We start from the raw sequence: 13,781 nt of genomic DNA, 5'->3' as shown, positions 1-13,781 counted from the left end.
ACCTGTTTTCCTCAAGACTTTACCCAGAATCCCAAGAACTAGTTTTGGAAGTCTGTCACATCTGGAAGCACATTTTCATGGAATTTGGTCACTGGTACATGTCCCATCATGCATTAGCCTTGATCCAGACATTTGGCCCAAGTTTCAATTACCTTAACTTGGAAGCACCTAGGACGTCCTAACTATGCAACAGTGGTGCTATTTAGAAAATTGAAAAGGAATGTAGAGGCACTTTATGAACTGTAAAGTTGGAGTGTAATTAAATAATTACTAATTTAGTAGACCTCACACCCAGCATGGAGTCCAACCCGGGGCTTAAACTCACGACCTTGGGATCAAGACCCAAGCTGAGATGGAGAGTCACAGGCTTAACCGACTGAGCCACTCATGTGCCCCAAGGAGATATTTAAAAAATAACATCCTAAATATTACTAAAGGCTGGTTGAAGTATTCAAAATTTTGTGTAAATGGATCAACTGGAAAAAATACAGAGCATGAATGTGGAGTCAAGACCCGGGCCTCATGTCCAGCTTTACTCCTGACTCAGGCTCCACAGAACCTGTATCCCAGCTTCCACTGGGGAAATGTTGTAGCATATAAGCTCTTAAAGTGGGCTTGAAGAAACAACCACCGAAAAAACCATGTTCTTTTTGCTTGCAAAGTTTTATCTTTACCCTTATCAAGCTCAGTATCTATTACAAATGAGGGATCCTATGACTGAGTCTCTGTAAATGGTTCAATTTCTGGTCCTAATTTTTCTACCCAAGTGACACCCTCCAATCATGGTTCAGGCTTAGGAAAACCTCATTTCCCAGCTGCAGAGAGATGCTCCCACTTCCCACAAACATATCCTCCAAGACAACGAAAAACAAACAAACTCCTATTTCCAAAAGTTTTATTTCATGTATTATTTGATATTAAACTTTCCTAGGCTCTGCATCTCACGTTTGTCAGTTTGCAAACTCTTATTAAGAAGAAACACGGCAGTTGAGGATCCAGAATATAGGTTAAATGCCACATGCTTCCTAGCCATGCTTAAGGGGTGGTTTTGGGCCAAGAGAAAAAGAAAGGAGCACTTGCAGAAGTGAAGGATACACCACGTGTCCTCAGACACACACTCAGAGAGCAGAGAGGTTGATGACTCTCTTTCGTACAAACATGTGGGCCAAAATAGAATGCCCTTCATCCTCCATCACACTCTTAAAAAGACATGGTGAAGATACCACACATTAGCTGACCTTAAATTAATGTCAAAGAAATGAGAGGAAGTTAACACACAAAAAAATATAATTCACAAAAGAAAATATGCAACGTTTTATAAGCTGTATACATTTCAACAAAAAAGTTGGGGACACAGATTTAGTTATTTCGATTTTTGAAAATATTTATTACAAGATTCCCTTTCCCATATTAAAAGGAAAACATAGGACTGGAGATATTCCGAGGAAACTAGGTTAAACCAATTCCCAAGTCCTCATCAAATAAGGTATCAATAAAGGACAGGTTATTTTGGAACTTAAAATTAGGGAAGCCTATACACAATTTAGATGGGGAAAGAGAAAAACAAAAGAAAAAGTGAGAATGATCATTTACATTTTACAGTCTTTAATTAAGCACATAAAACTGTACTATTTAATATATTTCTCCATGAACTTTTTGTGAAATTCAGATCGCAGCGTATCATTTACAAATCTTTTGTCTTTCTTCTGATCATCTACACCTTTTGCACAGTTCTTGAAAACAACATCATCATCCCACCTAAAGGGAAGAAAAAACAGAAGGCTTACATGTCTGATTCAGGAGATAAGAACAAGTGAATTGCAAAGCCTAGTCATTACCCAGAACGATGCTCAACATGTACTTTATCTGCAGCAGCAATTACACCCGAAAGAACAAAGTCATCCTTAATAGGTTGTAGCCGTGCTTTATTACAGCAGGAAGGGCAATTCTTATTTAGAACATAGAAACACTCTTATTACTTCTCCTGTATAAGGAACTTTGAGTCAAGAATAGGAATTCATAGGCTTAATTACATCAATATTTAACGTTTTCAGGTCTGAAACAAAGAGGCAACAGCCCGATTAGCATAGATACTTCTAGATGATAATAACTGACCACGTTACTATAGTTTAGATTGCATGGTTTTAAGGCTTTTTTTTTTTTTAAAAGATTTTATTTATTTATTTGACAGAGAGAAATCACAAGTAGACGGAGAGGCAGGCAGAGAGAGAGAGAGAGGGAAGCAGGCTCCCTGCTGAGCAGAGAGTCCGATGTGGGACTCGATCTCAGGACCCTGAGATCATGACCTGAGCTGAAGGCAGTGGCTTAACCCACTGAGCCATCCAGGTGCCCTGGTTTTAAGGCTTTTATACTCTCTCATCAGTTGCCATTTAGTAATCATCCACTGTAGTATTTACATTCTATGGCAACAAAGGAGAAGAAAGTACTGGGGTATAATCATTACGGTTCATAGTCTGGCCCAGATCTCCGTTTCAGTCTAGAGGAAAGACTGCACTGGGTGACCCCTCACAGGAGTGACAGAGTATAAGGAAGCATAGCTTTCTTCTTTTTAAAGATAATTTATTTATTTGACACAGAGAGAGAGAGAGAGAGAAAGATCCCAAGTAGGCAGAGAGGCAGGCAGAGAGAGAGGGAGAAGCAGGATCCCCGCTGAGCAGAGAGCCTGATTCGGGGCTTGATCGCAGGACCCTGAGATCATGACCTGAGCCGAGGGCAGAGACTTAACCCACTGAGCCACCCAGGCACGCCCACAGCTTTCTTCTTTATGATGAAGCTGGCTGTGTATTTTTACTACATTAGTCACGAGTATACTATATGTGGAGTCCTCTGTGTCTGTCTAGTGCGTCTCTGAATGTGAAGGGTGATCTTGGGGACTTGTCAAACGTACATCTAAATGTAAGCTTCGGAGAGCCAAAGGTTCAATGCACTGCTCTACTCCTGGTGCTTAAGAACAGTACCTGGTACACAGCTGTTATAAATATCTACCGAAAATAAGTACATTTTCCTTCATTCTCCTTCTTCATTATTCCCGTTATCTGATGGAGAAGAGTATCAGCGAAAAGGGGACTTTCAGAGGCCTTACATACTATAGTTTAGTATGAAACGCACAGTCTGCAATATATATCCAACTCGTTAGTGTAAAGTACCTTCTTTTAACTTTGAAGTTGGCCTGAGGCTGGGATGGGCCAGTGAGATTAAGGAGAGGGTTTCCACTCAAAATGTTTTCCATACGTATTCTTTCTTCTTCAGCTTTCTGTTCTTGTTCCTGTCAATGACAGAGGAGGACTCATTTACTTACATTAATTCTGGGGTCAATCTTTGTACATAACCCTTGTGGTTTTTTTTTTTTGTTTGTTTGTTTGTTTTTTTAAGATTTTATTTATTTATTTGAGAGAGAGACAGTGAGAGAGAGCATGAGTGAGGAGAAGGTCAGAGGGAGAAGCAGACTCCCCGTGGAGCTGGGAGCCTGATGCGGGACTCGATCCCGTGTCCCCATAACCCTTGTTTTAAAAGACTGAGGATTTTATGGGACGTCTGGGTGGCTCAGTTGGTTAAGCAGCTGCCTTCAGCTCAGGTCATGATCCCAGCGTCCTGGGATCAAGTCCCACATCGGGCTCCTTGCTCCGCAGGGAGCGTGCTTCTCCCTCTGACTCTGCCTTCCACTCTGTCTGCCTGTGCTTGCTCTCGCTTGCTCTCTAACAAATAAATAAATAAAATCTTTAAAAAAAAAAAAAAAAAAAAAAAAGACTGAGGATTTTATGAGGGAGAGAGAATGAGCATCAAGGTAGGCGTTTGTTTGTTTTAAGATATAAGATATACCAAAGAAGTCTCACCTATCAAAATAATTTGTTCTTATTACAAATACTTCATGCTTGTCATCATACATTCATTAGTCTAACTTAGAAATTCTATGAATGCATATTTAAATCTATTTTCTTTCTTAAAGTACATGTAAAATTAATTGCCCATTTTAAGAGTACATCAATAAATATATTCTACTAATGAGACTATATTAAACACCAAAGAAACATTTAGCAAAGCTATTACTTGATTTTTAAAGATGACCTATATAGAACTATGATTAAAAGTAATTTTATCTTGAATTATTAACAATGTAAATTTGAAGCTCCAGGACTAGTGACAATTTATTATTGGCCAAGAAGTAGCTCCTAAGATAAACATAATGTAACATACATTCCATTAACATGCATTTCTACTAACTGACCCTAGACCTATCCATTTTGTTATGATTTGTTGTTACTAACTTTCCATTTTTATGTCATTCATCCTTCATCAGTTACAAGCTTGTCTTTCTTCACTTTTAATTTAGCTTTAAACTCAAATCACCCTCAGCTTCATTCTTAGAAATAAAAAAATGTCTGGAATTCTTAGCCATCAACTGCTAGATCTACCTGTTAATGCTATCTTAAAACAAAAATAAATTCCATTTTATTGTAGTTGAGGAAGGACAAAAATTGACGACTTAATGGATCAAGACAAAAGAGACTTTCAATTTAAAATAACCTAACAGTGGCACCTCAGTGGCTCAGTCAGTTAAGCAGCCAACTCCTGACTTTGGCTCAGGTCATGATCTCAGAGTTGTGAGATCAAGCCCCACATCAGGCTCCACCCTCAGCATGGCGTTTGCTTTGGATTCTCTCCCTCTCCCCCTGACTCTCTCCCTCACCCTGCTCATACTCTCTCTCTGAAATAAATAAATCTTAAAATAAATAAATAAAATGAACCTAAGAAAGTTTTAGACCACTTGGAAAAATAACCCAATTTTCCATATAATTAATGATATTTTAATATCCAAATGTGAATAACAGATTTCATTTATTTTTCTTATTTTTTTCTGAACCCCAGGTAACTCTTCTTCTTCTTCTTTTTTTAAAGATTTAATTATTTATTTATTTGAGTGACAGAGATTACCAGTAGGCAGACAGAGAAAGAGGAGGAAGCAGGCTCCCTGCTGGGCAGACAGCCCGATGCAGGGCTTGATCCCAGGACCCTGGGATCATGACTGAGCCGAAGACAGAGGCTTTAACCCACTGAGCCACCCAGGCGCCCCAACAGATTTCATTTTTAAGAGACCAAATAATTGGGATGGGAGAAGATGCAATACTCAGGGAAATTCCTTTGACGTCACCGTTCAGATCTTAAGCAAACAAAATCAGGAATATCCACTATAGATTAAGAATAGATAGCTTTCTAAAAACTATGTATTTTTAACAATTTATATTGATGTTGAAAGTGAAAAGACATTTCTCTGAGATGCTAGAAAAATAAAAGCTCAAATATACAATGTATCCAACTTATAATAATAACATGTGATATAATAAAGTTCTGGCCATTTTATATTTGCAATATATTTCCTTTAGAATGCTGGCTGCCTACCACACACAGCCCTGGAAAAAAAGGTGCCAACTCTTTCCATATTCAAGTACCAGGCACATTATGGTTCACAAATATAGGCTAATAATCAGCCTGCAGATCAAATCCAAACCACCCCATTTCTGTTAATTATGTTTTACTGGAACAGACAGTCATACTCCTTCATTTCTATATTGTCTACAGCTATTTCCATGCAACAGCGAGCAGAGCTGACGAGCTGCATGAGAGACAGCACGCTTTGCAAGCCTGACATATCCTGAAATATTTGCCATCTGGGCCTTTACAGAAAGCTTCGTAGCCCCTGACATAGGCTGACTGGTTCGAAAATATTTTGTGACACCTCGAGACTTAGCTACCAGAAAAGCAGACGGACAATAGGAATAAAAGCAAAACTGTCTTTCAATCCCTGGAAACACCAACGTGTTTTTGTACAAAGAGAGTAGAGGAATCTTACAAAATTCCAAGACCTTCTGTCTGAAATGCTTATTCTTCCTAAGGGTCAACCAAATGCACTTGAACTGCCTGTCTCTTTATGTATCCAGAACCGTTAGGCAAGCCAAAAGAATCAGGAATAGAACAACTGCCCTCTAGTGGTATACAAGTGATATTAGAAAAGTCTTAGAATTCTTTGATTTTTAAAAATTAGATGAAGACAATTAGAAGGTATTATGGAAATTATGCTATCCTATGCCAAACTTTGATGGGAATTATATTTAAAATATCCTTCTTCCAATTTGAATTCCGGCAATCTTCAACTTCCTGAGACTCCTCACATGAACCCGTGTCAGTGGGCTCCCCCTCTTTAAACAGAACAATTCTTGGTTCAAATGAAAACTTAAAAACAGAAGCTCATTAAAAAAAAAAGATGAGCTGTTCTGTTTGAAAGTGGACAGACATCTCCATCTGAATGTTTCATAATGTGTCAAATTCAACATGTTCCAAACAGAGCTCATCATCCCTTCTCTCTCCATCTAAACATAGGCATCCTTCTGCCATCCCCCCCATTAGTGAATGTCAGCTGGAAACTAGGGGTCATCTTTGCTGTCACATCTAATCAGTCACTTTATCTGGTCAATTTTACCTCTCTGACAGCTCTATCAGCCACTATTTACTTCTCTCAATTCCAATTCCTTTTATGCAAAATTACCTTAATTGCATGTGAGGATTGTTGGAACATCTTTCTCAATCAGTTCTCCCAATCCAACCTCCATACTTCTGCCAGAGTAATCTTTCTAAAATGCATATCCAAGTAGATGACTATTAAATTTATTACTCCTATGTTTCTGTATTACTGAAACATTTCCTAATAAAAACAAAGTAATAAAATGCATATCCAGTCTTACCATACTCCTGCTGAAACCAACTAGCTCTTCTTGGCCTTCAAGAGAGAGTCCTAACTTCTTTAGCATGGGCTTATGAACCTCTATTGTTCTGACCTGCTCTTGCTCACCTGTTTCATCTCTTTTTGTTATGACTACGACAAATTCATCTAAAGTTTAAAGGTATGTACTATGGATCCTATGTAATTCTTTTTGAGATAGACATTCTTTTCTTTCATTGTATAAACAGAGATTAATTAGGTAAACTGCCCTAAGTTATAGAAAATCTATTGACAGACGGAACAAAAAAATGCCTGGAAAGAAGGCTGGAAGCAGAAGACAAAGACATAAGATGGCCTCATTATATCCATGGGTTCTTTGCAGACCATGATTATATCGAATCCATCTTTAATTCTTCTGACACTTAATGGACAACGATTAAACGTCTGTTGAACAAATGAACAAGTGAATGAAAAACAAACTGATGAACAGTATGAAGCATGCCTGAACTATTTGGAAATAATTTCTAACAGAGCCAGGAAAACTAGGATGTTGCAAAAAAAAATAAGACTTCTAGATCTATAGGTGCTCTAGTATCTAGACATGGCAAGGGCAATTTCTAATGTAAGATGTTATTACTTAAATTAAAAAATATTCGTAGTTTAGAATGAAAGAGAAAGTGCAAATAATGTAATATTCTGATTTTTACCTTCCTGGCCTGCTCTTCAGCTCTTTCTTTTTTAATTTTTTCTAGTTCTGCAAGAAGAGCTGCAGTATCATCATCATCACTCTCCTCCTCAAAATCTTCATCTTCGTCTTCCTCCTAAAAAAGTAATGATGACAGCCCATGAGAAAATACATATTATTCCTTATTTTTCCCATAAAAATTACACTCATCACATCTTTGGGGAAAGATTAATCTTCCTATATGGAAATATAAATGCACCTAAATATGATTAAAGTCAACCATCAACCAAAACATAAAATGAAACCATACAAACAAGCTTACAGAATTCTTACTAAAATGTCCCTGAGATGCTAGAGATTGTAACAGCAAAAGTGTAACAAAGTATTCTTCAAATTTACATGGTCAAAGGGGATTTACATATGAAAATATTTCTAAAATCAGACATGGAACACTTTACATTGATACATATAGTACAGACATAGATGGTGTATCATCCTGAGAGTCAAGCAATTTTACTAGCTCAAAAAAAAAAAAAACTTTTAAGCAAGGAAGTAAGGATAATCAAAAGTACAAAAAGTGGTGCTACCTTCTCAGAATAATTTCAAACAATTATTAAATCCCATTTAAAACTGGGTTTCCTTTAATTACTGCGTTAATTATTTAATTCAATCTGTCAACTCTGGAATTAATTGCTGATACATGTACTTAGATGCATCCAATAAAAGGCCAGTCATGTTTTCCCACTCTATGTACAAAACTGCAAACTATAGAATTTAATGGTAATTGAAGCACTAATTCTAAAAGAACTTCCACTTAGATCACTTCCCTTCCTAAGCAGAGGGAGCCAGTAAGTTGCACTGAGTTGCACACCTAGAGGGGGGACCTTTGGTATCTAATGTGGAAAGGTCTCTGAGTTCGACTCTTGGGGGTGCTATTACTAATAAGAGACCCTAGAATAAAGAATGCCATCTGGAGGTAGAGAACATGGTCAACTTCCAGGGTTTAGTATGGGGAATTATTTTGGGGAGAAGCTTTTCCTTTAATAGATCACTTTTTAATGTGGTTGTCCAGAGATCAAACTTTCTCTTAAAGTTTAATTACTGTTGTGATGAATAATACTTTTTCTTTAAAAATCAACCATAAAGCTTAGTATTAAAGTCAGGACTACATTTGAATAACAGTAAGTAAAAATAAATACATGCCACTTCTTAAAGTCAAATAATAAAACAAGCATTTCAGAAAACATAATAAATGAATTACTATGTGGAGATCAACAGAGGAAGTAAAACATACATCCGTTAGAGGATCATCTGCATCAAGGTTGGCAGCAGGAATCTGGTCTAATCGAGGTTTCTTTGATACTGAAGAGGAGGTTGTATGTTCTGGGGGAAAACAAGTATCACTTAGCTTACTAAAATAAATATTGTGTTTTTTGTAACATTTTAGGGACCTGTGGGAACAAATAGCTTAGATTATAACCAAGACAACACAGAAAGGAACCACAGTGCCTGACATGTGCCCTTGGTCAACATTTGTTGAATGAATTAATGAAAGTATTGATTTTAATGTGGGAACCATTGCCTCTCTGAGGAAATATAGGAGAAGAGTTTACATATCCTGAAAATATAAAAGATACTATAACTTATGCCTCTAGATGTGTTCCAAAAGCCAGTGACAAATATAGGAGACCCTCTGAGACAGAAAACACAGGGTCTCAACAAGTCCGGTTGCTGTAAACAGTCAAAACCTTTAGAGGTACTTGGGTGGCTCAGTCAGTTAAGCGTCTGCTATTGATTCTGGGTTAGGTCATGATCTCAGGGTCCTGGGATCAAGACCCACAGAGCAGCATCAGGCCTCCCGCTGGGTGTGGGTCTGCTTGAGATTCTCCCTCTGCTCTCTGTCCCTCCCCCTACTCACATGTGCATACGCGCTCATGCTCTCAAATAAATAAATCAATCTTAAAAACAAAACAAAACAAAACAAAAAATTTTATGTAAACTGAAACAACAGCTGCCAGCTATCCCCAAATCATCCTGTTCTTTCTACTATAGCAGCACACAGAGATGGAACTGGAATCAACCTTGTTATCACTTCTAATCTAATCAATTAACAAAGTGTTAACAATATCTTAAAGCAAATAATACTTAAAATTTACACCAACATTTTATTTTTTTTATTTTTTAAAGATTTTATTTATTTGACGGAGATCACAAGTAGGCAGAGCCCAATGTGGGACTCAATCCCACGACCCTGAGATCGTGACCTGAGCCTAAGGCAGAGGCTTAATCCACTGAGCCACCCAGGCACCCCTACACCAACATTTTAAAGCAAGCAAACAAAAATTGTAATCAGTTCCGATTAGTAAATAAAAGAAAAACTGTTTTCAACATAATTTCCTGAGACAAATGTGTGGGGGCAGTGCTGGTACCTCGTGTTGGACGATCTCTATTTTTTTCTCTTGCAGCAGCACGCTCTCTCTCTTCCAGCTCTCTCCTGAAGTCACGGTTGCGAACCTCTTCAGGGGCATCCTGAGTAGTTTGTCTAAAGTAGAAACAAATAAGCAAAAATGTTACTAAGAAAACACATGGCTGTAGCAATGGAAGACAATTCACAAAAAGTGACTCTGTTCTTTAGTCCCTCAAGTTTCAAGGTACTAAACAAGCCCATTCCCCTAACAGGAAGGTTATAACAGGCATCCTTGTAATGTTTCCAATATTTGAGATAACCCAAACTAGGTCACATTATTTTCCCATAAGGCTGCAGATTAATTCAAAATGTCTTTATTTTTTATTAGTGTATCAGCTCAGGGCTCATTACTGTGACAGTTTTAATCTCATATTGACTAGTGTTGATAGTGCACTGGCCCTCTGAGGTCACTGTTATTGTGCCATATACATATGGAAATTTCCAGTTAACAGGACTGTCTGCATAAGTAATATACAATAATTTTTATAAAGAGCATAATTTTAATGTCAAACACTCTACTGCATTCTACTCCTAAGAAAATAGATAATTTAGGTGAAACACCCCAAACACGCTACAATGCCATGAGCATGTCATTTAATAGATTTAGTCTTGTCTTCTGAACAAGAGAATAAAAAGTCTTCATTACCTATATTTTATCTTTGTATGAGAAGGTAGGTCTCTACTCGAATATTGCTTTGAGAGTTGGCTTAAATCACCTTCTCCTTTTCCTCTCCCACCTCTCGCAGGTTCAAACGTTGGCCTAGCTGCTGTTGTCATCTTTTATGCTTTAAAGGAAAACTGTATCAAGTTATTTCCAAAATGAAAAACCCTCATTTCATAAAGTACTAATAAATATTCATCCTTGTGAAATAATTCCCAAAACTCATTCCCCCCAAATTACTTAAATAATCTCAAACGAAAGTACTGAAGAAAACAAATAACGACGCTCAAGGTACAGAAGGAACACAGCTTTGTAGGCAGCTCTTATCTAATGCAAAACCTTCTCTCATGAAGATCTGAGTTTGTGTTCTGTTCTTCTTCTGTCTCTGTGGCCCTGGGCAAGTGATCGAGATTAAGTTTCTCTGGAAGGGGCAATGTCCCTCACAGGATTATTATGAGAATGGAAATGCCAAAGCCATGTTAAAATTTGGTACTGCCACGATTGGGTTTTTGAAAAATTCTCAACCCTACTCCTCCAGACGTCTCAAGGTTTGCATTTTATCTAAACCTCATACAAGAGAAAACAGGCTAGTAACTACAAAAACAAAAGTTGTTTTAAAGTCACTGACAAATACTGAGTGTCCTGGAGAAAACTGTGCTAAACTTTAATGACACTTACATGTGCAAAAATTCCCCCCAAACTCTTCGTTCGTCCAATTTTCTTCTATAGCAACCACTATACTATAAATCGGATCTTTTGTAGGTTATAATGCTCAAGACAGGAAACTCACCCCCCAAAGGATTCTGATAAGCAAAACTCAGGGACCTATTCCTTACGTTACTTTGGATCTGGGGCTGCCAGGCCCAGTGCCTAGCAGATGTGGCGACTTAAGTCCCGTTAAGCGCCCAAACGGTGAGCGTGCAGGGACGTTGGGGAACCCCTACACTTCTCTGGATTTTTTAAAAAGGGAAAAGGGGGTCTCTATGCAGAGGGAGAAACTGCGTTTCCTGCCGCTGGGGGCGCCGCCGCCCTCCCACACACTCCCGGGTTTTTATCACTCCCGCCTCCCGGGGGCTCGCCTTCGGGCTGTTACCAGAAATTCGCTGACTCTTCACCCAAAGGCCCGACTCGTAAGGGGCTCGGGGGATGGAGGCGTGTGGACGCTGTTTAGCGCCGTCCGCAAAGCTGCCCTCGCGCTCCGCGCTCCGCGGCCGGCCGGAGACTCGCTGGGCTCTACCACCGCCCGCTGCTCTGGGGCTTCCACCGCCCGCGCCCGGTTCTCTGTTGCCGACTCCGACCCCAACCTCCCGTCCCCGCCCCACTCGGACGAGAGAATCAATCTGCCACCCTCCTGCCGCTCACGTCGGCCGAGGTCTAAAGCGACAGCCTCCGGAAATCAGACAGACACCATTACGACTCATACCTCCCAGAAGCCTCTGCGTCCAGGGCCAGGGCCCAAGACCCGGAAGCAAATCCCAAGCTCTTTCGCCGCACTTCAGAGGCAGAGACGGAGACCAATGGGCAGCAGGCAAAGTGGAAGTCGGCGTGACGACAACAAGGGGCGGGGCCGAAACGGCCCAGGGGGCGGGCATTTGAAATCAGTGCTTTAGAGTAGACCCTAAACATCGTTTTATACCTTCAGGAACCAATTACTTAATGTGTCTTCCGTTTTTCCCTTCCCCGACCCCCTCCCAGACTCCTTCATTCCGGTGCTGCGTGGACGGAAAGCCCCGGGTAGCCCACACCGGGTTCCCGGCTAGCGAGCGAGAGCGTAGAGAAGGATTACACCAAACTGTGTAAATCCTACGGCTCCTGCTTCCTCTCTCCTGAGCTAGACCTAACAAGCCTAGAGAGCTGGGCTACGGAAAAACTAGTGTTTTCATTTAATTGGATATGAAGAAAGAACTAATATGTACGGGGGCAACCACGATCTTTACAAAGGTACCATTCCTGCAAAAATATTAGTCCTCAAAGCAAAGGTTGTATTCGTATTGTTTGTTAAATTTTCTATTTTTTAAAAAGCCTAAGTTCTAGTGGGAGGGGAGATGTCACTATTTAGAGATTCATTTATTAACCCGATTATGAGCGTTTAGAACGCTGGGCCCAACTGCCAGAAGCACGAGCTGCAGTTATGACAAGATGGCTACTCAAGCGTTAGGTGAGACAACGAACAGCGGGGAAAGAAATCACCGGTCATCCTTCCTCGCTTTCCCGAAAAGCACTGGGAGCACGGCTCTTGTTTGTTTAGTCCATCTCCTTATCTCATGGTTTTTGACCACAGTAGATGCTCAATAAATATTTATTAAACAAATGAAAATTCAGCTCTTCCAACTTGGTTTCAAATGTAAAGAGCTCATAAAATTGAATTAAAAGCTTTATTTCCAGAACGCTTTGAAACTTATAATTTTTTTATTTTTTAAAAGAAAAGTAGAGCCCTTTCCCTTATAAAGTTTAAGAGGAAGATCTTAATTTTGTTAAGGAAGGTATTTCTCCCCTAGATTTATGCATCTCAGTAAAGGACATGACCATGTACGAATTAGTAAACCAAAACCCCAAGGCTCCTAATTAAATTGCTTTTTCTTTACTCTTCACATCTAGTTTATTTGCAAGACTTGCCAATTTTACTCTCATTACCCTAAATTTCATTCCACTGCCACCACCCTAGGTCAGGCCACCAAGAGTTTTCACCTGGATTGCAATTGCTCCCTAACGGATCTTCCTGCTCCCACTTTGGCCCACATACAGTTAATTTTGCATGTAACAATGAGGGGGATCTTTGAAAATTATGAATTAGGGAGTGTTACTCTCCTGAATAACAGCCTACTGCACTTAGAATAAAAGTCAAATTCCTTAATGTGTCCTGAGACCCTATGGGGTCTGGTTCCTGCCTATCTCCCTGACTTCATTTTTATTCAGACACTCTCTTTCGTACTAAACTCTAGCTACAGCCAACAGGGTGTTTCTGTTTCACAAACAAGGATAAGATTTCTTTGCACCAGGTTTTCTCTGTTGCCTGTGCCTCAAGATAACTGGTAACCTTCAAGCCTCAGCTCAAATGTCACCTCATCAGTGAGGCTTTCCCTGACCTCTTCATCCTCCACCACCCCCCCCCCCCCGCCCTGACCCCTGACATGCAAATAACCATCATGTGGCCCTGGGTTTTGTTTTGTTGTGTTTTGTTTTTTTGTAGTACTGAACTCTACCAAAATATATTCTGTTTATTGTTTCTCGC

At 39.5% G+C, this 13,781-nt stretch overlaps 2 protein-coding genes across 5 annotated transcripts in view; one reads left to right on the top strand and one right to left on the bottom strand.

Moving 5' to 3' along the window:
• Positions 1-878: 878 nt before the first annotated feature.
• On the bottom strand, positions 879-12,051 carry CWC15 (CWC15 spliceosome associated protein homolog). Of its 4 annotated transcripts, none has more exons than XM_059186191.1 (7): positions 11,973-12,051; positions 10,535-10,673; positions 9,851-9,963; positions 8,716-8,804; positions 7,444-7,557; positions 3,168-3,286; positions 879-1,758 (listed from the first exon to the last, which is right to left on the bottom strand). In XM_059186191.1, exons 2-7 carry the CDS (start codon positions 10,663-10,665, stop codon positions 1,629-1,631), a joined length of 696 nt encoding a protein of 231 aa, XP_059042174.1. In that variant the 5' UTR covers positions 10,666-10,673; positions 11,973-12,051; the 3' UTR covers positions 879-1,628. The 4 variants fall into 4 exon arrangements, with proteins under 4 accessions (XP_059042174.1, XP_059042164.1, XP_059042155.1 ...); XM_059186181.1 differs by having other exon boundaries at positions 11,912-11,987; XM_059186172.1 differs by lacking the exon at positions 11,973-12,051 and adding an exon at positions 11,643-11,958 and having other exon boundaries at positions 10,535-10,686.
• Positions 11,966-13,781, top strand: part of LOC131839065 (lysine-specific demethylase 4D-like) — a 31,434-nt gene continuing 29,618 nt past the window's right edge. The window contains exon 1 of the mRNA XM_059186153.1: positions 11,966-12,490. The gene's annotated coding sequence lies outside the window, so the exon portion shown is untranslated. The remainder of the gene's footprint in view (positions 12,491-13,781) is intronic.

This window comes from Mustela lutreola, chromosome 1 (genome assembly GCF_030435805.1).
Source record: "Mustela lutreola isolate mMusLut2 chromosome 1, mMusLut2.pri, whole genome shotgun sequence".
Classification (NCBI taxonomy): Eukaryota; Metazoa; Chordata; class Mammalia; order Carnivora; family Mustelidae; genus Mustela; species Mustela lutreola.
This window is presented reverse-complemented; position numbering and strand designations above follow the sequence as displayed.